The sequence below is a fragment of the Cuculus canorus genome, chromosome 21 (genome assembly GCF_017976375.1).
Source record: "Cuculus canorus isolate bCucCan1 chromosome 21, bCucCan1.pri, whole genome shotgun sequence".
NCBI lineage: Eukaryota > Metazoa > Chordata > Aves > Cuculiformes > Cuculidae > Cuculus > Cuculus canorus.
Genome location: NC_071421.1, coordinates 712,346 through 736,689, shown reverse-complemented (window position 1 = coordinate 736,689; position 24,344 = coordinate 712,346). Strand labels below are relative to the sequence as shown.

General features: G+C 53.7%; 1 protein-coding gene across 4 annotated transcripts; it reads right to left on the bottom strand.

Annotated features, from left to right (window-relative positions):
• Nucleotides 1–1,953: 1,953 nt before the first annotated feature.
• Nucleotides 1,954–24,330, bottom strand: KLHL17 (kelch like family member 17). Of its 4 annotated transcripts, XM_054085477.1 has the most exons (14): nt 24,265–24,310; nt 23,314–23,388; nt 20,770–20,957; nt 12,990–13,242; nt 12,442–12,563; nt 11,776–11,997; nt 10,635–10,751; nt 9,794–10,007; nt 9,562–9,706; nt 8,825–8,992; nt 8,390–8,478; nt 7,264–7,337; nt 6,268–6,449; nt 1,954–5,640 (listed from the first exon to the last, which is right to left on the bottom strand). In XM_054085477.1, exons 4-14 carry the CDS (start codon nt 13,198–13,200, stop codon nt 5,412–5,414), a joined length of 1,773 nt encoding a protein of 590 aa, XP_053941452.1. In that variant the 5' UTR covers nt 13,201–13,242; nt 20,770–20,957; nt 23,314–23,388; nt 24,265–24,310; the 3' UTR covers nt 1,954–5,411. The 4 variants fall into 4 exon arrangements, with proteins under 4 accessions (XP_053941452.1, XP_053941450.1, XP_053941451.1 ...); XM_054085475.1 differs by lacking the exon at nt 20,770–20,957 and having other exon boundaries at nt 24,265–24,330; XM_054085476.1 differs by lacking the exon at nt 20,770–20,957 and having other exon boundaries at nt 23,314–23,391; nt 24,265–24,303.
• Between the last annotated feature and the right edge of the window lie 14 nt (nt 24,331–24,344).

Below are 24,344 nucleotides of genomic sequence, written 5' to 3'. Positions count from 1 at the left end.
AGCCCCCACTGCTCTGGGCACCCTGGGCCAGGGCCTCCCCACCCGCACAGCAAAACATTTCTCTCTAAGATCTTATGTCAATCTCCCCTCTTTCAGCTTAAAACCGTTCCCCTCATCCTCTCCCTGCCCTCCCTGATCCAGAGCCCCTTCCCAGCTTTCCTGGAGCCCCTTTCAGTCCTGGAAGCTGCTCTAAGGTCTCTCCAGAGCCTTCTCTTCTCTGTGGTCTTACAGATTCGTTAGTCTCTCTATCTCATCTGCCTCGATGCGCTGAAGCCACCCTGCAGCAAGAGAGCTGACACGGAGCCAAAGAGGCAACCGCACAGACAGGCAACACTTGCCCAGAGAGGGCTGCTGATAACGGACATGTCATAACATTTCTAAAAGGCCTCCACATCTTTGACCTTCAAAAACAGCCTCTTCACCCCTTCCCCTTTCTGTCTTGTGTAATCCATTAACTCTTCACAGCCAAGCAAAGTAGCCGGACACCCCTCCAGAGGGCCCCTATCAGAAACTCCACGATTTTCACGGCAGGGCACTTCTGCAAGCTCTGTTTTCTCTGCACAGCTGTGAAACAACTTTCCAAGAGCAAAGCCGTGTCCCAGCACCTCCTGGCAGAGACCAAAACTTACAGCAAACAGCAACAACTGGGCTTTATTCAGGAAAAGTATCATTCTAACTAAGATCCATGGCCAACACTGTCAGCACTGTGACCAGAAATGTGCTGTTCCTCCTCCCGTTTCTAAATAAAACCTTATGGCTAAAAATAGTGGTAGAACTGCCTCTCTCCTGCTGTTATTGCAGGTCTTGCATATACGCATCACCTTGCTCGCTAGGACACCGGTGACACCACCACAGTTGGCAAGGATTGGGAGTGACTGGTGGCTGGGGGCAGCTCCCTCTCTTCGCATGCTGGGCACACAGAGCCCACTGCTCTGCTTCCAGGACCTCAGCTTGGTGAGGAAGGTTAGGCTCCAGACTTTGGAAAGACTTTTCCAGCATGTGCACTATTTATAGAAGCCTGAAACAGAAGCAAGAGCCTAGAGAGCAGCAAGAAAGAGGACACGGCAGGGCTATAGCCAAGTCTGGCATGCCGACTGTACAGCATCATGGCTTAACTGCAGGGCTTGCATGGGAAAGCTCCCTCTCGGGCCTCATGGCATGTTGCCATGCAGCTTCTCATTGCTCTTTTCACCCCCTGCACTCCCACCACCATGAAATGGGCTTCATATTTCCCCCATGGGCAGCAGTGAGTGGCAGCAGCCAGTGAAGGCAGATCCGAGCTGCTGCAGAGCCTCCGCGCTGCTCAGCCGTGCCAGCCAGCACCACCTGCCCCCAGGCGAGATCCATGTGGCAGCTGGAGGTAAAGGGGGATGTTTCTCACCTGGTTTTCATTTCCACTGCAGGGGAAGCCTGTCAACAGCACTGGAGACTGGGAATCCTAAGGAGACCAAATTAGAATTTAATAGCGGGGAGAGGCGTAAATCAGTCTGCCTCTAAAGCCCCTGTGCCTTGGGCTTGGCTTTTCCCAGCTGTCCAAACGCCGCGAGCATCTTTGACCTGCTCTTCCTCTGGGTGAAGGCACAGAGCTGTGGACAGTCCCGGCACAGCATCCTCTCTGGGAATATGAAGCACCAGGAAAATAAGTTCCCCAGCCAGGAGCTGGGCTAAGACCTGCTCTCTTTAGCTCACCTGTGGTACAGTAGTTCCTTCAAAGCTGGTTTTGGCTCTTCTAACATCCACAATGGCTGCAGTGGCCTCCAGACAGGTGCCTTTTCCTGCTCCATGCAAATACCTGGAAGCCTGGAGTGGCTGCACCCAGGCAGCTGAGATCTCGTCAGCGGCTGCTCAGCAGCCTGCCCCGCGTACTGTCTGCCCCGGGATCCTTCCCCACCTCTGCACAGGAGAAAACAGGAGCAGGGCCAGAGCAGTAAAAAGGAAGGATGCAAGAGGCAGGATCCAGTATTCAACAAAATGTCTTTATTGTACATGTTGGCTTCTATTGCTTGTATCCCCTCCCCAATCCCACGTAGTGCAAAAAATTCAGAGAAACAGAGTTCCACATAAATAAGTCAGATAACTTACAGAGAAATCAAAGTGACGAGGGTTTGACATGGAGTAGACTGGGTCTGCCTATCAGGATGGCCAAGCGAAGCTCTCCCCCCACACTGGGGCAAGGGCTCCCCTCTAGAGTGCCGTCTCACTGCAGACCGACCCCGGGGTCCCTGGGTAAAACACCAACACACAGAGCCTGGAGCTGCCCGCTCGGGGATGCTCCTCCGCTGGGAAAAGCTCACATGGGAAAAAAATCGCACAAATAACATTTTGGGTGAGACACCACTAACTAGAACTGGCAGAAAAGCCACACACGGACAGTTCTCCTCCCCTCACATAGGGTACTACGCACAGACAGACAGACACAGACGCACGTCCCCTCCGAGGTCTCCTGCTCAGCAGGGGACGTGCAGCACCAGAAGCAAATCCACCCTGGGATCTCCCAGGACAGATGCTGACACCTCGTGTCCACACAGTGTGGGTCGGGGTGCTCTGGACCCCTGCAAGCTGCTGGGGAACTATTTTGCCCTTTCCTTCCTTCTTTCTATTTGACAAGGAAGCAGTGAGCACCTGCATAGTTAATTCACCAGAGACACAAAAGGCTCCCTCCTCCCCAGGTTTCTGCAGAACAGTGGTGATATTGCTCAGGACCCAAGTGGTGGGTGACAGCAGTCACACTGCCCGCTTCCCTGATCCTCCAGAGGCAGGACAGCATGGCACACCGTTTGTAGTGTAAATGGCTAACGATTCTGACGGGGCCAAGGACACAGGGCACAAAAATTCTCCTCAGCTCGCTACATCGCTCGTTTCTCCCCAAGGCAGCAGCCTGCCTTCCACTACAGCAGCCACAGCTGGACCAGATGCTCAGCCTCTGCTGTACCAACTCATTCCTTGTCTGAAATCAGCCCTGTTTTTCCCTTCAGCAGTTCCTCTCCGGCACTGCTCTGCCTCTTCTTGGCGTCCAGCACTCCCTCCAGCATGCTGCCCGGGCTCCGCTGCCCTTTCGCCATTCCTCACGCGGATGCCTCAGTGGGATGCTGGCACATCAGGCCGAGGCTCAGCACCAGCAGCTTTCACTCCCAACAAAGCCACGTGGCTTTTAGGCTGATCCTCTTTAAAAAACAACCTTACAGCCAGGGACACCTTGAATATCCTGATCAATATGAGTCCAGCAGAAGACTAAAATCCTGATGTTGTTTATAGGAATGGGAAGAAAAGGATGGAGACCTCGCTCATGCATAGGCGCACGCACAACAGAGCAGACTTTTCGGTTTCATTATTACTTTAAACAAAGAAGATTTGTTTGACCTGCTCAGGGCAGCCCTACTCCACGTCAGCCAAGAGGCAACCTGCACCAGCAGAACCTGGACATTCGCAGGGTCCACAGAGGAACGGGAGAGCTGCCGAGATGTGACAGGCTGGGGTAGAGGCTTGGCAAGAGAGAGGGGAATGAAAAGCAGAGCTAGAGTCTGTTCTAAAAGTCACAAAGGCCTTCTCAGCCTGAGAAGCCCAGATGCCCCTTGGGGGAAGGCTCGGGGGAGAAGCAGCCCGGATTTTCAGAAGCTGCTGGTCGTTTCAGGTGTCCAATACCAGGCACTGTATATGGGCTTGTAAAACATGCAGTGCCTGGGAGAAGTCATATCACCACAAAAATTGTCTCACACTGGGAAGTCCCTGTCTCATCTCAAACTCTCCTTTCACCCCAAAGAAAAGACAAAATCCCTCACCACTTGAAAATTTAGGCCAACAAATAACCACCCCGAATGAAACCTGAACTCCTTAAAAGAGAAATGAGAAGGAGCAGGGGGAAAAGGATAAAGGAATTGGTTCAAAACAAACAGTTAGACCCTATTTCCAACGCTACATTTGAACACTGCTGAGGTACCAGTGGCTGAGTCGTCCCTCTGTCGTGTGAGGAACACCTGATAACGTCTCAGTTCAAGGCTCACGCACATGCACCCTACAGCATCTGCATTGAAAACACCACCCAAGAGGTTCAATGGCACAAGCGGGTCTAGGAAAGGTCTGTGGCCTACAGTAATAATTTATTCAACCTTTAGTTATTTAAAGTGGTTGCTTAATTGCCAAGGAGTCGCTAATTGCAAATGGTCCCTTCCACGCTGTTTTCACTGTCCATACGGTACCTTCACACACGCACACCCACACCCACACATCCATAGAGAACATCTTCCAGGACATAGTCATCATCTCCTCAACAAATGAGAAAAGTAATTGCATCCCTTCTGCTGCCTTAAAAGCAGATGGAATGGGGAATACCAGGGTAGTGTAAAAAATAAAGGGGTATGAAGTCATTAAAAATTAAAATATTAGCAATTCAAATAAAAAAAGGCAAAAATTAACACCCAAAAAAAGTAATGCCAGGCAATCTTCCTCATTTAGAAGGCTGAACTGTTCTTGTTTAAGAACCTATACCTTTCCATAAACCCAGAATCTGCTTTGCAGAGAGGGGAACAGCAAACAGGCTGATCTGTTCCCAGTCAAACTGTGAACTAGGACCACGCGCGGAGAGCAGGCAGCGGCTGCACAGTTACTGGAACAGCAACGGCGTGGATGCAAACAAGGTTGTTCAACCCATCTGCCTGGCTTGGGACTCCCCAGAGCAATGGTCAGCTGGGATCTTAGCGAATGAGGTGGGGCCAGCTGAGTATGCAAACACTGGAGGGTTCAGGTTGCTGCATCCAGTTTTGTCTCCAAACCTCACCTCCTTCCAGGTCCTGTTCCTTAGCTGGGCTTCTTTTTTTGTGTGTGTATTTTAAGGCATCAATTAGACACCATTGAGAACCATAGAGTGGCCTCAGAGTCTTTAACAGTGCACAATAGGCTTGGTAAAGAGTTTGGCTACAGTGACATTCAGAGGAGCATTGTACATTCAGCCGTGTCCTTGGGAGGAGGGCTGGCCACCTCTGCCACCCCACAGGACTCCTGGAAGCCTCCAAGGCTGGCTGTGCTCTGACGTGTGGCACCGGCTGGATCACGTGAATCCAAGAAGCAGCAATGTTTTAAAGTTTCCCTTTCCCAAAGACAATATACGCCCTTTGGGTGAGCGGTGAGATGAGACTGAACGGAGGAGCAGAGAGCACCCCCTCTCCTCGCCCTCTACAAGGAGGGTGCTCGTCCAGGAAGCACATTTCTAACTGCTGGGGTCGTGCTGATCCGATGTGTGCACCAAGAGTGGGGATGGCTCCGGGGATTCACGGGAGTGCTGGGGCTGGAGGGAGCAGCCAGTACCTTCGCTCTCCTCCTACAGCGACCGGCTGCCCCGTGGGGCGGGCCACGCTGGCCTAGCGCTCTGCCGGGCGCCCCTGTTCCCTTGAGGTAAGGTAGGTCCTGATTCTTTGTCAAAGGCTCGTCGAAGACACCGACAGGGTGGGCGAGGAGGGAGGTGGGAAGTTGAGGAGTTCCAGCACAGCCACGCCGACGCTGCTCCGACGTGTGAACATGCACGAGGCTGCTACCCACTTGTTGGTACGGGGGTTGTACTTCTCGATGGAGTTGAGGCTGGAGCTCCCATCGTTGCCACCCACTGCGTACAGCCACCCATCCATGGCCACCAGGTCGTGGGTGCTCCTGGAATGACCAGGCAAAGACCACAGGGGTGTGAGGCTCAAACACGGTGTATGTGGGGTGGAGAGGAGCTCAACACCTCAGATGAACCAGCCAGAGCTCTACCACTCCGCAAAAGGGAGGGTTCAGCCTCACAAGTGCACAGGGAAAATAAGCTACCAGGGCTCAGTCAGCAGAATAGTGCAGTATTCTGCAGTAGCCTCAGACCTTCCCCTTCACCCCCAACACCCTCTTCCCACCGCAGGAGTGTCAAAACAACAGATCATAGGAGCCTAAAATCCTTGGACTTCCAAACCTTAAATCTTCCCACAGCCCAGCAACATCTCCTACGTGGCTTCAGCCACAGACTGCTGAGAATAAATCCCTCTGCAGAAAACACCTGCTGTGGAACATTCCTGCGCTGCCCTCCTGGCACACACGCACCAGCCCCTTGCGGTGCCGCAGGGAGCACCGGCTGCCTTTGTACAAGCAGCACCGAGCCAGCGTTAGCCAGGCCCTGGGGCGCCGTGTGCATTCTACCGTTGCAGTGCCAACCAGCAAGCCTCTCCGTGAGATGGGATCCCCATTCCTGCCTGCAGCAGCTGAGGCTCCCCTGCAGCTCCAGAGCGGGGTGGGCAAAGAGTTCCTTACCTACGGATATTCATGGGAGCCACGCTCTCCCATGTGTTGGTTTTGGGGTTGTAGCGTTCAACAGAGTTAAGGCAGCTGGTCCCATCGTTGCCACCAGCCACATAGAGCATCCCCTCCAGCACAGCCACTCCCGCGCTGCTCCGGCGGCTCAGCATATTGGCAATGGGCGTCCAGGTGTTGATCTGGGAAAAACAATGTTGGTTTGTGAGCCAGATATACAGGTCATTTCCCACCTACCACCTACCTCGGCCAAGCCAGTCCTGTGATATTAGTCCTGCTCTAACCACAGAGCTCCTGACAGAGCGGTGCCAGGACACCAGTCACATCACAGCTGAATCCCAGCTCAGTCACAGGGGTTGAGCTGCACTGATTTCAAATCTGTACAAGTCACAGTGGTGGCTTTACAGCTCATGAAAAAACTCCAGGACGTTCTCTTTGATCTTTTTGCAGTGATCTAGCCTGAGATCCTGAGATCCCAGGCCAACATGTCCCCAGCCTGCCATAATCCCCACCAACTGCTCTGGATGTGCGTGCAACCAGGACTTCAGCTGGAAGCTGGAAACAATTCAGGGCAATGGGGACAGAGTGTCCCAGCGGCTGAAAATCTCAAAGAAAGATCTTGGAGCCTGTATGGATGAGCTTTGGCTCATTTCCCCCTGGATCTCAATACTCTGCTCTTGCAGATAACCTGAGGGGGAGCTGATACCCACTCCATCTTACAGTCACACACGGTGACTTCGGCGTCGAAGCAGGCAGGCAGGTCTGTGCCGTGCAGGCTCGTGTGGGCACCCCTCCTTCTGCTCCACTGCTGCTGCAGTACTTTGCTAGGAAGTGGTCACATCTTCTGCTACGGCAGCAGTTTGCTAAGTGACTGACCTCTCACTGTCTGCCAAGTTCTCTAGCAACTTGTGTTGCCCTCGGCTTTCTGCAGGGCCCTTTCAGGCACCTGGATGAAGAAGGACAAGGCTTATCAGGCACGCTCTCTCTTGTCTTTACCTGGGGCTCGTACTTCTCCACCGTGGCTAAGTGGGATGAGCTGTCATATCCCCCAACGGCATAGAGGTTGCCTTCTGCAAAGACAGACACACGCAGAGGTGTTAGCTAAAGAGCGTGGCCCCGGTCCCAGTGCAGCCTCCTACGACTCTGCACAGGGTGCCCACAGAGCCAGAGCCGCGGCGCCACCCGCTCCCCAGGCAGCCGCGCTCCTCACGGCAGGGCCCCCAGCTCCCTGTCCCCTTGCAGCATGGAGCATCATGAAATATTCATCAGGCAATTTCTCTGCCACGCTGCGAGCTTCCCAAAGAGCTCGTTCGCCTGCCACTTCTTGACCTCCTCATTATGGGAGCTGCAAGTGCTCCCCGCGAGAGCAATGGGTTATTTTTAGCAGCGGAGGCAGGGGAATGCCAATAAAGGCTGTGGGAGGAAGAGTACAAGCTGGTGATGGAGGGGAGGGAACCTCCGAGTCAGCACTGAGAACTGAAACCAGAGAACAGGGCAGGGGAGAGGGCACCACAGGGACACCACCGCACAGCAGTTCCTGGGATGGTGGGAGCAGCGTGCTACTCCGGCATCCCCTGGGAGGTCCAGCACCTGCTAGGGTGGAGAGTGGGACTTGCATTAACCCCAGAACTGCACTAAACAACGACACTGCATCTTCCTTAAGCATAGAACTCGTTCGATGGAGCCAGGAGACACCATGGCACCATAACACCCCAGCTTGTGTTTGACCCCCGCGCTGCTGTTTGGATCATCAGTAAAAGGACTGTTCTGCTTTCATAACGAAGGAGTAATGAGGTTGTCTCTTCCTTTCTAGGGATCGGTGACCATTCACAGCCAGCCCTCTGGCTCCAAAGTAGAATGGGCACAAAGGAACGGGGTAACGAGTTGTGGGTCCCCTCAGGAGCTGCCTCCAGAATGTGATGAAACCAAATTACTAGGGAGACCAAAGAGAAGGGCAGAGGTAGGGAGCATGTCAGAGGAACAGCTGGGCTACCCGGATTCATAGCTAGGGAAACTAGGAAGAAGGGGCAGGAACTGGTACAGAAGAACATCAAAAGGAACCAAAAGAAACGCAAGAGACAGTCTGCACAGAAATCAGTCGGGTCCTCATGCCATCACCCACCTAGCGTTGCCACCCGGACGTAGCGTCTCCTGGTGCTCATGGCAGCGATGGATGTCCAGGTGCCTGTCAGAGGGTCGTACCGCTCTGCGCTGCAGCAGGCAGGGACACAGGAACATAAGCAAAGCCCAGGTCAAAGCTCTTTGACACAGGCCCTCAGGGGAAGGTCCCAAGGAAGCTTGGGAACAGACAGGGACAATTAAGGGAAGAGCTGACAGAGGCTGTGTTCTGTTGTGACAGAGGGCTACAAAATGCTTTTTCCCTTGAAGAAACTTTGCCTTGGCCAAAGACACTGGAAGACAGAGCTGGATAGCAAGACAACTACTCTGGGACCGCTCCATCTGTCAGGAGTGGGCCCTGTGGGCTCCCCAGGTGCCCAGCGCCAAGGACAATGCATGCAAGAGCAGTGGAAGAGCCAGTAGCAAGGCGATCCCATACCTGTTCAGGCACGAGGCCCCATCGTACCCCCCAGCAGCATAGAGAAGCCCATGAAGCGCTGCTACACCCAGGCAGCTCCTCCTGGTGCCCATGGACACCTCGGGTTGCCAGGAATTGGTAACAGGATCATAGGACTCCACTGTGGCCAAATCAGACGTCCCATCGTAGCTGTAAGGGGGAAAAAGGGAGAACGTGTAAGAGCTGGAAAGCCTGAACTGCAGGTGAGGCTGGGGGGTGGTCCTACAGCTCTGCAGCTGACCAAGATCCTTGGCTCCCTGTCACCACCCCTCCCCAGCTTCCTCAAGGGAGAGTGCACCAAAGCACTTGCTGGAAGCGCAGAGCTCTCAGCTGAGCTCTCCTGGGCTCTGCAAAGACAGCAGTGCTCAGAGGGACTCCCACAGTGGGGCAGAGGTGGTTTGGGGGTTGGCAGGCTCTTAACAGCCTGCAGCACAGGGCTAAGGTAAATAGGAGGAAATAGCACAAGTCCAGGACACAGCCACCACTAGGAAACTCACTGCTTGGAACTGCAGGGGCAAGGAATTCCTTTTCAGTTGCTTGCCCTGCAGCTAATAACCCAGAGATACTGGATTGTTTCATCCAGAGGCTGGCCCCAAGAGGCTCCACTGGCCATCTCTGCTCCCAGAGCCGCTCTGTGCTGCTCCCATGGCTTTCCCTGTTCAGAAGCTGCTGAAAGCATCCCTGCCAGCTCCCTGCGCATGGCTCCGTGCCCTCCTTACCCGCCCACGGCGTAGAGCTTGTTCCCAATGGCAGCAACGCCCACTCTGGCCCTGCGAGTCGACATGGAGGCTACCATGTGCCACCGGTCCGTCCGCGTGTCGTAGGCTTCACAGTCCCCGTGGATGGCAAACAGGCTCCCCCCACCTGCACACGGGATGTCAAACGAAGCAATCAACAGTCTGAGGCCCTGGGAAGGGTTTGGATGTACACGAGCATGTGGCAGGGTCTTACCTACAGCAAAGAGCACAGTGCTGGCCCCCTCGCAGCGCCGTGGCCGCGTCCTGCTGTTGCTAAGGACCCCTCTCTGCTCTGGCATGAGGTGGTACTTGAGGGCTTCGATCAGCAGGTCCTTGCACTCTGAGTGATGCCGCACCAGCAGCTCTGTGTCCACATTGCTCATGAGGAAGTCCCGGCTCAGCAGGGGCAGCCGCACGCACTTCATGAGCTGCGGGGAGAGGAGTTGCATCCCATCAGCAGGGTGGGAAGGGCTCGTTCCAGTGCCACCCCTACATCTCCCCTACAAACCCTGGGGACCCTGGCAAGCTTGACTCTACCTGGAGATGTCATCCTGCTCGCTTGGCACGACAGGCAGCCGGTGACAAAGGGCATCAAAGCACATGCAGTAATTCAGCCTCAATGTCTCCGCAGAGCCAGAAGCTTTCAGACTGGCCATGACTCGTCCCACGGCCACCCCGCCCTCTGCTGGTACCCACACCCTCTTCCAAGTCTCATACTACAAGTAACAAACCTCCCTGAGGGGCTGCAGAGCCAAGACACCTCCTCCCTCAGCCCAGCACACCTGGCACTGCCTGCATCGCCCGCAGGAGGGGATGGTTGAGTGCACACAACCAGCAAAGGTGGAAACAGAGCTTCTCTAGGGTCAAGCCCTGGGGTAGATGGAAACCTGGTTCTCAGTAACACCCTCATCTATGCCTGGACTGGAAGTGGTATGGCAGAGACCTGCTGTCCCTTCCCTCTGGTCACCCTGCAGCTTCTTTCAGCCGCGTATCCACCCAGATGGAACACTCAGAGCTGATGGGTAGAACCAGGCCACCTTCCCCGGCAGACTCACCCTGGGGACATGCTGTCTTCTGCTGTCCACATCATGTTTGACCCAGCTGAGCACAGCCCGGTACACCTCCTCCTCTGATGGCACATTGAGGCTGTCACTAGAAATGAGGTCCAGCACCTGCAGAGTCAGGTAGAAAGGGAAAATGTTGGTTGATATGGTTTGGAAGGAAAGGACACCCCCCCCCCCAGTACCTGGCCCAGCACTGCTAGGGCTGAAGCCCCCACCTCCTGTAGATGGTGGTGGTGCAGGGGTGCTCAGCTGCTCTCTCTCACTGAACACGGAACGATCCGAAGAGCAACTGGGTCCCCCAAACTAGGCAGGTGCAGCTGAGCCTCTCCTCCCCTTGCAGCACTGTTGTGGAGCCAGCTGGCCCTCGATCATCCTCCTTGGCTCTTTCCCACCTTTCTGTGTCTGAAGCTGCAGCAACGCCTGACACTTCCAATCAACATCAGTGAGATCAGGCAGATGACTCTGCTTTCACGTGTCCCTTCAATATTTCATGGGACAGAGCCAGGTGCCCCGTCTGTTCCCAGCACTCACTTCATCTGCCAAGGACTACGGAGCTGGAGCAAGGGGAGATTCATAATCTCTTCTCGCTACCATGCACCTCTAGAACAAAGCGAGGTGTCTGTATCCTGGTGAGGGACCATACAGACTCAGAGCAAGGACTGGGAATGCCTGCTGGCCAGGGCACAGCCCAGCACCCTGCAGACAGGGGTGAGCTGGGGCCACACTGGCACTACCGGAAGAACAGCAGGAAACATTAGCTGAGCTCTGAATTAAACATCACAGCTATGCCATAGGGGCAGGCAGGACTTATTCCTTGGGCTGTACTCCCAGAGAGAGGGCAGTGTGCGCAGAGCTCACATGGCAAGCACCAGCACCAGCAATTATCCTCTGTGCTACTCTCCCATTCCTAGTTCACAGAGGATTAACCTCACCTTCTGACAGCACTCGTCCCATGTATTGTCTCTCCGTTGAACGGAGAGGACCACAGCACAGAATCTGGGCACGTTCCCCTGCCAAGCCTGTCCCCTCGGTGCAGGTTCCTTGGGCCCTTGACATGTGCACTGTGCCTTCCAGGACAGAGGGTGAAAAGCCTTGGCACGCCCATACCTTCACACTCCCATCAGGGCCTCACCTGTTTAAGAGGCAACAACATGAACTCTTCTGTCTTGGACACCTCCACGAAATGTTGCAGGACATACTTGTGCGCAGACTTGAGGAGGTCACTGCAGGAGTGTGTGTCAGCAAAACCCCGGATCCCCAGGCAGTTAGATGGGTCGAGCTGGCTGAGTAGGAACTTGCAGCAAGCATCCCGCACACCATTGAGCTGAAGAAGGCTGGCAGCAGGAAGAAGTGTCTGGCAGTCGAAAAGAATGGGGGAAAAGAACATTTCCAGGGGAAGGAAACCATTTTCACCCTCGTCTCACAGCAAGTCAATAACAGAATAGGCTTACTGAGCACCTTGAGATACACAAGCACATAGAGGACAAAGCATTCTTTGCTTCCAACATGACTAAGCTAAAAACCAGCTGAGAAGGACACCCGTAACCCCCCACAGAGCCAAGAAATGGCAGGAGAACGGCAGATGCTCTGGGTTAGACCTGGCCATTGCTTAGTGCTTTGAGAAGCCACCCCTCCTGGTTCAGGGGAGCAGACAAACTCCCTGAGCACTGCTAGATTCAGGCGCCACCACAGAACAACAGCTGAAAGTGTTGAGCAGAAGGAGATAAGAGTCCCCAGAAGGCAAGTCTTGTACAGAATGGCTTTGTGGAGAAGAGGGATTTGGGAGGGAAGCTCCTACCTGCACGTTCCCCTCGCCCACCACAATCTCAGCCGTGTAAGCGTATTGCACCAGCTGCTCCAGGGCCTGTGGGTCAATGTCATGCAGCGTCACGTGGGTCTGACGGCTCTCACTCATCTCATCTGGGGCAAAACAGATACTAGACATGAGCAAAGTCCCACAGCAAGATTTGTTTCCCCATAGGAAGAACTGATAATGCATGGAACAAGCCAAATCCACCACCGCAGGTCAGCAACACAGCCAAGGAAGGTCTCCTGCCCACCTCTTAATAAGGAGGAGAAGCAGTATTGTCCAGGGAATGGGGCCCATGCCTGTAGGATGGGCATAAAGACACCCATGTAGGGTGTTCCAGGCACAGGGCTTCATGGAAGGGAGCCAAATGAGGACTATTACTGCACTTGCTCACACAAATGCTAAACAGACATCATATTTCCATAGGGTAAGACAATGAGAATAAGGAGCAGGACAGAAAGGGAAGGAGTTTGCAGGGGGGAAATAGTTTGAAGAGCGGGGAGACTCTGGCAATGGGAAGAGAGGACACTACTTGCTTGTGAACATGGCGTGGAAGTACGGGCTGCACGACGCCAGCACCACCTTGTGGGCCTTGATCTCCTTGGTGCCCACATGGAGCACGATGTCGCAGAGCAGCCCGCGCTGACGCATGCGGTTCATGCACACGAAGGCATCGTGATAGTGTCGCTTGGAGTTGTGGGAGATGCTGTGGCCGTCGCGGTTGAGGAGCTGCACACCCCCTTCCATGGCTGCAGGTGGTAGATGGTGGGCTTTCCCTTCTCACTGGCACTGACACGGGGGAAAACCAAAGCATTACCCACTCTAGCCCCAAACAATCCCCACAGACCCCAGGTATGTCCGTGCACGAACAGCTCCTGTCTAACCAGCTCCTGCCAGGGAAACACCATCCCGCTCATAAACCAGCGATGGCTGGGAAAGAGTCTCATGAAGAGCACAAATAACACAAAGTGATGCTGAGACTCTTCTCTGTTGTGTGACACTCACTGCTTGCCAGCTGTGTTCATCTCTGGATCGATATCCTCCATCCCTGCCTCCAGAAGGGTACTGCTCTACATCATATGCACTCACACTGCTTTTCCTTGAAGCCACTTCATCTCCAAATAAATCTAACAAGGTGCATTTCCACGCAATATCAGCAGAAGCATTGATCTGAGAAGTCTCACCAGGGCATGCCAGTCCTGCATTGATCAAACACAGCTTAAACGGACCTCTAGAGACAGCGAACATGACAACCCTGATTAGCCTAAACAAAAAATAACCAGGGAACCTCATATCCTAAAAGGCAACAGTGATGTCATGGACCACAGGTCTTTGAGTGGTGGCTGTTCCCTTCCAGCTTCCAGAAGACGCTAGGAGATTTGTAAGACACAACTTCACCAGCTAAGCTCAGAGAGCTTCCCATGCCCACACAGTTCAGGAGGATAAGGCTGAGGGCAAAAGCAATTGCAGCACAGAGCTCTGTAGTGCCAGTACAGAAACCTGCAGACCTGGGATTTGACTCTTCCCGCCATTTTATATTTCAGGTTTCTTTTCAGACAGAGGATGGGCATTCCCAGGATCCTGATCTCCACTTCTCTCCAGCATCCTCTACCCAGGCACGTCCAACCTCACCACAGCCTCAAGGCTGCACCAAACAGCGCTGCTCCAGCACCACAGACCCCTGTTCTGCGCTAAACCAGCAAAGCAGGGCTCCCAGGTCCCCCTGGTGCAGTCCAGCCAAGAGCCTGGCTGTCCTTCCAACTTTGAACTTCAGGTAGTTTTGGTTTGACGAGGCTGACGGGAGTAACAGCCAGCAAAGAGTGGAGATGCTGATTAGGCTGCTGCGACCCAATGCAGAACTCAGTCTGCACGCACACGTACACACCATGGAGCAGGATTGTCCTTCCACACAATCTGGGACAACCCAGGCAGCGAGCAGAAGCATAGACTTGATAGGCTTCTAGAAAACAAAAATTGCCTAATCAAGGAATAAGGGCATTTATTTGCGCAAAGATGTTACACTGCTCATGGTGTTTCGGAAGGCGTTTGACTGTCTCCCTGCCAGCAGCACCCAAAGGAAAGAGAGAATGACTGAGCAGCAGCAGGAGTGAAGAGAGAATGACTGAGCCGCAGAAGGAAGAAGGGGGAGGAAGCAGGAGAAAAAGGCAGCTTGAAGAAAAAAAAAAAAGCCCGTCTGCTGCACTCGTGCGCCTGCCCCCGCATCCCTGCGGCGAGAGAATCCCCTCAGCCCCAGTGCTCCTCACGACACCTACGCATCGCCAGCCATGTCAAGCCTAAAAATAGAAAGCCACCACGCTGTGCCTGCTCAGCCACGAATGCAGGCATCTAGTTGTTTTTAAATAGCAAATGTATCGTGTACTAGAGTCTGAGGGAGGAAGAAAGATGAATAAACATCTTTTCTGAGCAGGAGAGAAGCCTGCAATGCCCTCTTCTATTTGCATCATTCTGCGTGATACGAGATTCCTCATCTCGCTGTCAGCGGGGAAGACTCACAGGCACACAACAAAGGCAATGCCTGTTGATGCTTTCCAGCAATGAGAGTAGGATGCTATTGTGCCCTTGACAGGAGAGAATAGCCCATGATTTAACTGGCCTTCTCCTCCCACAGCCCTCAGCTGAGCTTTTCAGCATGTTAATTCACATGTGGATGAGAGGTGCCCACGCAAAGGCTGTTTATAATTATTGGCATCCCTTCCTTGGCTCAAGAGCTCCTTTCCCAGACTTGGTTTAGTAGCAGAGAGCAGACAGTGTTTTCTCACCTTTATTCCCCTCCCTGGCAGCAAACTTGAGATCTGCTCAAGCTGGTTTATGTTCTTAAGACACTGCTGAGCATGCTTCTCCCCCTCAGTACCTAAGTCACAGCCCAGATCTAACTGCGAGCACTTGCGTTGCCCCTTCTGGGCAGAGGATGGGAGCTCCTGGCTCCACAGCAGCAGGAGGACAATGCAGAACAGGACAGAGGAGCAGAAAGAAGACGGGACTGCTTCTCATTGCGCTGTCAGGGACTGGTAAGGAAAGGTTTGTTGCCCTGGCAAGGCAGAGGTAACTCATAGCTCTGCTCTAGCCATCAGGACAGAGACAGAGGGCACAATGGACTGAAGGATGCTGTAGCCTATGCGTTGGCATCACTGTAATCAAATGCATTTCCAAAGAGGGTCGGAAGCGCTGGGCTCTCTTCCCAGCCCTACCACTGAGTCATTGCACAACTCTGGGTGAGTACAAATGCAGAGAGTGACAAGGGTGACATTATCTTTCCTTGCAATGATTCCCACGGCCAAGAGACCAGCTATTGCTCACTTCCCTCTCCACCCACACGTCTCTGCTGTCACCAGTGAGGGTTGGCATGCACCTCACGGCTCAGATGAGCTCAACTGAACCACCACTAGTGCCTCCCTCACCCACACCACTGTGCAGCACCCTGAGATACACCACCACTGCATCATTCCATCTCTGAGGTGACCCAGCAGGACCAGAGGGAAATGCCAACCCAGCCACTATCCTCCCAAGAGCATTCCCACACCACAGTCCACAGTGCACTTGACCCACAGCTGCAGCCTGAACCAACTCTACTTGATGTTTTTTCACTACTCCCACACTAGAGCCTCAGCAATCCCTTCATTGGAGAGCAGCTCACCCACCCACCTTGGGAAAGGTCACTATCCTGAAGCACTGCGAGCCCTGGCACGGGTCCAGCAGCCCGTTTAGTCCCATTTCCCAGTTTTCTCTTTGGTCTGCACAAACCTGTTCCCATCAGGGTTCTTTCGCTTTAACAGGTTGGAATATAATCAGTGGGAGAAAAGAGAGAACACCTTGCTGCTTCTTTGTCCAAGTGATAGGACAAGAAGGAATGGCCTCAAGCTGCACCAGAGGAGGTTCAGATTGGACATTAGGAAAATCTTCACTGAAAGGGTTACCAAGCACTGGAACACCTGCCCATGGAGGTGATTGAGTCACCATCCCTCGAGGTGTTTAAAAGACAGCTACACGAAGTGCTTAGGGATATGATTCAGTAGTGAACAGGTATGGTTGGACTAAGTGTTCTCAAAGGTCTTTTCCAGCCTAGGGATTCTATGGTTCTCGCGCTGCTGCCTGTGCCTGAACTCTCAGCTTCACTGGCAGCACTAAATATTCCTTATTTCCTTGTAAAACTTCATTCCCAGGAAATGAAGGTCTGTGAGCGCCGCTAAGATATAATTAATGGGGAGCAGTGCCTGGACCACAAGAGACAGTAACGCAGTGTGCAGAGTTCCGGGGGGGGGCAGTAAATACAAGCCCACTTTTGTGGAGCATGCAGCAGTGTGAGTGCACGTGTTGCACATCAGCTATAATGGATGCGGTGGCTGACTTGCAATAACTCTTTGGTTATGACAAAAAAAAGGCGGCGTTTGTTTGGCTCCTATGCGACAGAGCGTGGCCATGCATAACAGCTCTGTTAATTAATGCAAATGATCCCTACCCAAAGGGAGGTCTGTTCTCTCTGCACAAAAAACCATATTTTGCCAAGAGTGAAAAGAAGTGTGCTGAGCCATAAACAGGGAACAGAGTATCCTCCAGGGAAAAGTTCAGAGCCTGCCCTTTCCCCAGGAAGACCATAGAGAATAGCTTTTTGTTGACAGCCTGGATGGGGATTTTGTGTCCGCCAGGCTAGCCAGGAGATCAAAAAGAGACATCCTGTACAGCTGGTCAAATGCTGGGGATGAATCCTTGCTGAGGACAAGGTGGCATTCCCTAACCATGCCTAAGTCTATCACATCCATGTGTGTCCTACCCTATGTTCATAGAAACATAGAATCACAGAATAGTTTGGGTTGGAAGGGACCTCAAAGCCCATCCAGTTCCAACCCCCCTGCCATGGGCAGGGACACCTCCCACTGGATCAGATTGTCCAAGGCCCATCCAACCTGGCCTTGAACACCTCCAGGGATGGGGCAGCCACAGCCTCTCTGGGCAACCTGGGCCAGGGCCTCATTGCTCTCATAGCGAAGAAATTCCTCCTTAGGTCCAGTCTAAATCTGCCCTTCTCCAGTTTATACCCATTGCCCCCAGTCCTATCACCACAAGCCTTTATGAATAGTCCCTCTCCAGCTTTCTTGTAGCTCCTTCAGGTACTGGAAGGTCGCTATAAGGTCTCCCTGGAGCTTTCTCTCCTCCAGGCTGAACAATCCCAAATCTCTCAGCCTGTCCTCGTCTGGGAGGTGCTCCAACCCTCCGATCATCTTAGTGGCCTCCTGTGGACCCGCAGCCTTCTTATAAGAAGGCTCTGTAGCCTTCTTACATTGAGGATTCCAGAATGGGACACAATACTCCAGATGATGTCTTATGTTGATATCTCTTTTCTGGTAAATGAGCTACAAAGCACTGCTTTGCTCTCAGCACTGCATCTCCCTCAAAAGCGCTGCCATTAGACCTTCAGGATAAGACCAAGTCCTTACTGGCACTCACCACTACCCCAGCGTGCCATGGCCCTAACACAGCAGACAGCAGAAGAAACTGGGTCAATAAAGTGGCATCATATTGCCGTTTTCCCTTTCAAGGGAGGGGTTTCCCCCCTTCCTTGGCATTGGGGTCCAGTTGCTGCTCCCAAAGGCATCTCCATCTTCCCTACATCCTGTCTTGGTGTGCACACGAGCATAAGTAGCTTCTTTCCTCCTGGAAATAAGGCTGGGAAGAAGATGTGCTCCTGTGTTCTCTTCCTTCCCTTCAACGGTCGAGGGACACAAAGAGCTGAGCCAGCAGTAACAATGGCTGCTGTTGTGCTGTTGTAAAGCAAGACCACTAATCCACAGCTCGTACCGGCACCCAGAGCTGCAGCTGAGCACACAGCACGCCTGCAAATTGTCACCTTCCTTACTGCTGTGTGAAAGCCCCGTTAATTTGTCTGAGCTATCCCTTTTGTCGAACCCTGTCCGTGGCTCTGAAGAGAAGCTTTAAGCTACCCGAGGACTAGTGCTATTTTTGCATCAGTAATCCTCTCGCAGCAGGCACATCGAAGACAACAGGGCTGTTTTCAAAAGCTACAGCAGATATACACTACCTGCCTTTAACATCTCAAACTTGGGTATTCCAAATTCTTGCTTCTTTCAGAGGGCCTGGCACTGCTCATCACAAAAATATATTGCATTCCTACCTTTTCTCCCCCCTTCCTCACCATAAACACAACCAAAGAGGGCTGGAAACCATCCAGTTGTATATGCCCAGGGCTCAGATGCAGAGAAGGTACAATCTCCAATTGCCCGCACCAGGGCCTGTCCCATTAGCATCACTGATGCAGACAGAAAACTCCATCTCCCCAGTGCAACACTTTGGGGTTCAGTCCCTCCTGAGCCCCTGGAACACTTTACCTGCATCCAGGGAATGCAAACAGACGCTAACAATGTGCAGCAGCTCACATTCAGTCATTTTAACATCAGGTTAATTGTGTGTTCAGCCTAGAAGAGGCAGCAATTGTGAGGAAGCAGAGGGACCTGATAGATCAGGGCCAGCAAGCGAATGATCTGCTCTCAACTGCAGCTCCAACCATCGCTGCTGTGCCGGCTGAGTTACAGCTGCGCTTACACAGAGGTCAGGACTGCAAATAGCGATGGAAATGTCGCTTAACGTGGCAAGGGGAAGCTGTCATTCCTGGCACCTCCTTCAGACGTGTCAGGAGGGACAGGAGAATTAGGAGGCTGGCAGTTTCAGACAGCCAGAGAGAGGACTCTGACACTTTGCACCCCTCTGTCAGCTCCCGAGGGACACACTGGAGGACAGGAGCATGCCAAGAACATGCAGCTGGGGTAAGCTGCAAGGAGCAGTTAGGAGCATGTACCTCATCCCCAACTCTTCTCTCTGCATCCTCTGTTCTGCTCCTGCTGCCAAGCGCTGCCCCTGACCACATGTCTGCTTTCTATTCCCCAAGCCCCCTGCTACAGATGGGAGGGTGAGGCATGTGCTGCTGCTGCTGCCGATCGGTGGAATTAATCTGCTCTGAGCTAGCCTCAAGGCAGCACAGAGCACTGCAGACAGCGCTGAGTCTGCAGGACTGAGAATCCCCAGCTCTCTGTAGGGTTTTGGGTTGGGTTTTTTTTGTTTTTAATGAATTAGGCATAACTGACACGCACTGAATCCTCCTGTCTAGACATCTGCAGAGGAGTGACAAGCTGCCAGAGAGGATGTGAAGCCTCGGCAAGGGGGTGGGGAGGACGAGGAAAAACTGCACACGGTTGCCAGCTCTACGGCACAGAGATTGTGCTGGCTTCAGGCAAGAAGGGCATTCAGCACATTGACCTAGTCGGTGTCTTTCAGCAACTCAGTGGGTTGTAATCAATTGACTCTGGTGCACACAGAAGGCTGGAGGTCCTTTCTAATTAAAGCCTCTCTCCCCAATACTCCTGGGGAGTTTTGTTTGGAAACCCAGCTCACAGTTGCTCTCAGGTACCCCAGCTCATGCTCAGAACTGCTTTAGCTGAGAGCAGAGCGGGCACGAGGCAGAGCCTCAATGCCTGCAGAGGTATCCAGCCTGTTTAGACCCTACCTGGGTACACAATCTGCTCCCTTTCTCACACACAATTCATACAGGCAGCAACTCTTCCTGCACACATATTCAAATTCAGCTTTTGCCTTTAGCGTTTTGCACACAGGGGGATCACAGCAGCTCCAAGCAGGACTCCATGGTTGAGGATTTAGAGGCATCTGTGCTGATGTTTGGGTCACCGAGTAACTCGCTGTAAGGAGTCCCAAATACATTTGGGACTGCCAAATTCCCAGGTTAGTTTCCATTTCTTGTTTTTTCCTAATTCCTGCCTTGAAGTGCTCAGTAACAATGCGGAGGTCTCCAGCTCTCTCTGGGATCAGACAGTGTTCCTACAGCTCAGCACAAAGCACAGCAAACTCTAAGCCCTTTGCCTCTGCCGATGATTGGAAATGTGGGTCATGTCCTAATTCCCCACCCTCCCAGTGCCCCCCAGCAGACACAGGAGAGGAGCCACTGTCACATCTACAGCACAAGCAGTGCCATAGGCACACACAGACATCAAACAAGCCTCCTCTCCAGGCAGCAGAGTGACAGGTAACGGCTTCAGCTACGCTACCCATCACTGCGGTGTTCCCAGACTCCCTCTAGCCTCCCCTGTGACAGACATCTCTGTCCCCAACTCATTTTTCAGGCAGGTAAACAGACAAGATAAGCGTGCTCAGGTCATTGGAGGCAGCCGTATCGGAGGATCTCAATATTCCCGGCTCTCAGACTTGCTCAAGAGCTCAAAGCCTCCACCATATTTCGCCAGCAGCTCTTCAAAGAGGGATGGTGCCCTTTACCTGTCTGCTGTGCAAGGTGATGGTGTCTCAAGCAGGTGGCAGTGGGCCAGTTCAGAATGGGTCGTTACTGCTCAGCAAAGCCCTGACGTCAGTGATGGATTTGGTGGGACTCAGCTTGAGCTACCGTTTGGCTTCAAAAGGGAAAGCTGACTCCGTGATGCGAGTGACCTACTGGCTCCAGCAGCAAACTGGGAAAGAAGGAAAAAGCACTCAGGTCTGCTGGCTGCAAAGCGGCAAGCGGTTCTTTTCCAGATGAATAAGCCAGGGAACAACCCTTCTGCCGATGCCCTGCTCATGAATGACTCTCAGAACCAGGAGGTCACCGCCTGCACCCTGGCCTCATCTCTTTTGCCCATGCCACATGTATGAACAGCTTCCAAAGCCTCCTACCAGCCTCAGTCATGGTGTGGGTTGGCAACGTAGACGTACTGGACCACGTAAGCAAATCCTCATTTTCTCTTCACATTGGGGAGCAGCGAGAGCCTGTTTGCAAGCCAGAAAACAAGAGAATCCCTTCACAGCTTCTTGCAGGCAGCGGCACAGGCCACACACATGAAAAACGAGCTACGAGGAGCATGTGACACAATGGCCTCGCATTTGCTGGTACGCTGGGGACCTGCCAAGGCCAGCAGGTCCCAGAGCCTGGGAATTTCACCCGGAGGAGCTTGAACTCCTTTCTCTGAGGAGCCACATCCTTTAGAGAAGGCAGCATAACTCGCAGCCAGTTCTAGCAGCCCAGGCAGAAAAGGTGAGGCCTCTCCTGCTACCAAGTCCAGCTTGCCTAAAGGTTTGGAGCAGGGAAATACAGAAGCCAGCACTGAGACTTCAGCATGGCTGTTTGATTTTTGAGCTGCTGAAATGCAGCAAAGCAAGACCAGGACAAACAACAGCCTCCCCAACAGATCTCCAGTCTGCTTGGATTTTCACATGCCACTCCATTTAGAGACCCAGACCGATGCGGATGAGAGCAAGGGCAGATGGCCACCAGGCGGGCTGGCAGAACAAAGAGGCTCCATTGCCATCCTCACCAAGCTGACCTTAGCTGACAGAAAGCATGAGGGAACATCCTAGCTACCCAAAATGCTAAGCAGCGATTCCATTTGGATCCTAGACTACCAAGCCAAGACAGCAGGTGAACTATTATGCATGCCAGATCCTGGTCTGCTCTGAATTAAATGCTATTTGCTAGGATTCATGAATCAATCAGTTCTCAGGAAGGAAACTTAGATCTTTATTCCCAAGATCTCCAAGAGCCTTACTCACTGCCACGCTGAATAAAGTATTTCCAGCAGATGCTCATGGGTCAGGAGAGAAACTTGGGGTGCAGAGGGGAGAGATGCCACAGAGGTGATGGCTTGGCTGAGTGAAAAGGCTGTTGTACACTGAATTTTAGCGAGCCGTGTAACAGTGAACTTTAACAAACCAGCACCTCCTGGGACAAAACGCTAGTGCACAGACATCCCAAATACTTGTGGGGGCCCCATTCCTCCTCCCATCCTTAAACACAGCTCATGCCTTCAGACCATACATAAAAAAGGGGCAGTAGCTCTCTGAAACTCATTTCAGTGGTGCCCTGTCCTAGGGGCACCGAGTCACCTGCGTCAACCTGACGCTGCTGGAGACCAGCAGGACCAAAAGCATCCAAACATCCACATGTTGCTGAATCACTCCAGAACTAACCTCCCGCCTTGTGGTCTCCAGAAAGAGAGAGCACCCCAAAATACTGGCCACTGAAGTCAAAGGAGAACAGACTTCCTTCACAAACAAACTCCATCAAAGCAAGGCCACTGTTTCTGCAGTTTTTCAACCTGGCACAAAAGCCTGCTTGGTCAGTGACCATGAACTGATGCACAGAGAGCAGGGACAGCCACCCAGCTACTGCAGCTCTTCCTGGATGTGGAGAAGCTGAGGCCCCAGGGTCGCCGCTCCTCGGAGAGGGAGGTGTTTGCTCAGCCAGCAGAACTGAACCAGTTGCCTGCTCCCTGGGACCACCTCCACGAACAAGTATGCTGAAGCTGGAGCAGAACCCCCTGCCCCAAAGGTCACTTTGGAGGCGAGAAAAAACCTTTCCTTCTGTCCAAGCTACCAGAAAACCTGAGATAACATTTCTTCCTGTGCCCTTCAGCTCCTCCCAGCCATCAATACCAAATATCCCAAGTACTTCCACCCAGGATGAGCAAAACGCAACTGTTAGAACCTCTCTGCAGCTCTTCCCAAGCCCCAGCACCTCGCCAGGCTCCACGCTGCAGCTTTTTCCCTTCACCAACGGGATGAGTGGATGGGGAAGGAGGCCACGCTTGGCACAGAACCACTACCAGCCTTGGCTGCAGGGAGATGCTGAGCTCAGAAACAGCTCCAGTTGGTTCTGTATCCTGACAAGAAAACTTGCTCTCCAGCATCGGGAGCATGGGGAGCAATGGAAAGCTTCTCCGGGATGCTCTCCTGCCTCTCCCCCACCCCAGAACGCCCTTCTGCTTCCAGGCATGGGGGGATGCAGGTACCCAGGACTGCTGAGGGAGAGGGAATGGATGGGGTTGTACTCACGGCTCCGGGATGCTCTCCTGCTGCCTCTCACACCGGGATGCCCTCCCAGGAGTGGGGGGATGCAGATCCCCAGTACTGCTGGGAGAGAAGGGAGTGGATGAGGCAGTGCCGGGCTGTATTCACGGCTCCAAGATGCTCTCCTGCCGCTCCCTGCCCCAGGATGCCCTCCTGGGCGCTAGGGGATGTGGGGACCACTTCGGGGAGAAGGGGATGGATGGGGCAGCAGTGGGGCTGGACTCACAGCACCGGGACGCCGCAGGGCGATGCCCGCAGCGGAGATAGAAGGGATAGGGAAATGGGAACGGGGCTCTTCCTCCTCCTCGGGATGGCACTGGGACCAGTAACGGCTCCGCAGCTGGAATAACCCCGCAATGGGGCTGTGTGGGGCTGCCAACTGCGCCCCCATCCCCTTCGCTGTTCAACCCCAGGGTAAGGGAGGCTCGCACCGCAACGCCACTCGCTTACCGGGCTCAGGGGGTGCGGGTACCTGGTACCCTGCGGGGAGAGAAGAGTATTCACGTCTCCGGGGTGCTCCGGGGCTGAGGGGGGGCTCCGGGGATGCTGAGGGGGGGGCTGGGATCTGGGATGCTGCGGGGAGTTCCGGAATGCTGTGGAGGGCTCCGGGGATTCTGAGGGGCTCGGGGATGTTAAGGGGCTGGGAGGGGGCTCCGGGATGCTGAGAGGGGCTCCGGTGATGCTAAGGAGATCCGGGGATGCTGAGGGGGACGCGGGGATGCTGAGGCGATGCTCCGCGGCAGGGATACAGGAGCAGGGCTCCTCCTCCTCGGGACAGGGCTCGTACCGGTAACGACCCCGCACCCCGCAGCTTCCTCCCTCACCCGGAATAACCCCGCCACGAAGCTGTGCGGGGGATGCGAACGATTTTCCCACCCCCCGCCCCCGTTAAACCCCAGGGAAAGGGGGTCTCGCATCGCAACGCCGCTCGCTCACCGGGTCCTGGGGGGATGCGGGGACACCGGCGGCCCCAGCCCCTCGCTCTGAGCCCCGCCGGCGGGGGGGGGGGGGGGGGG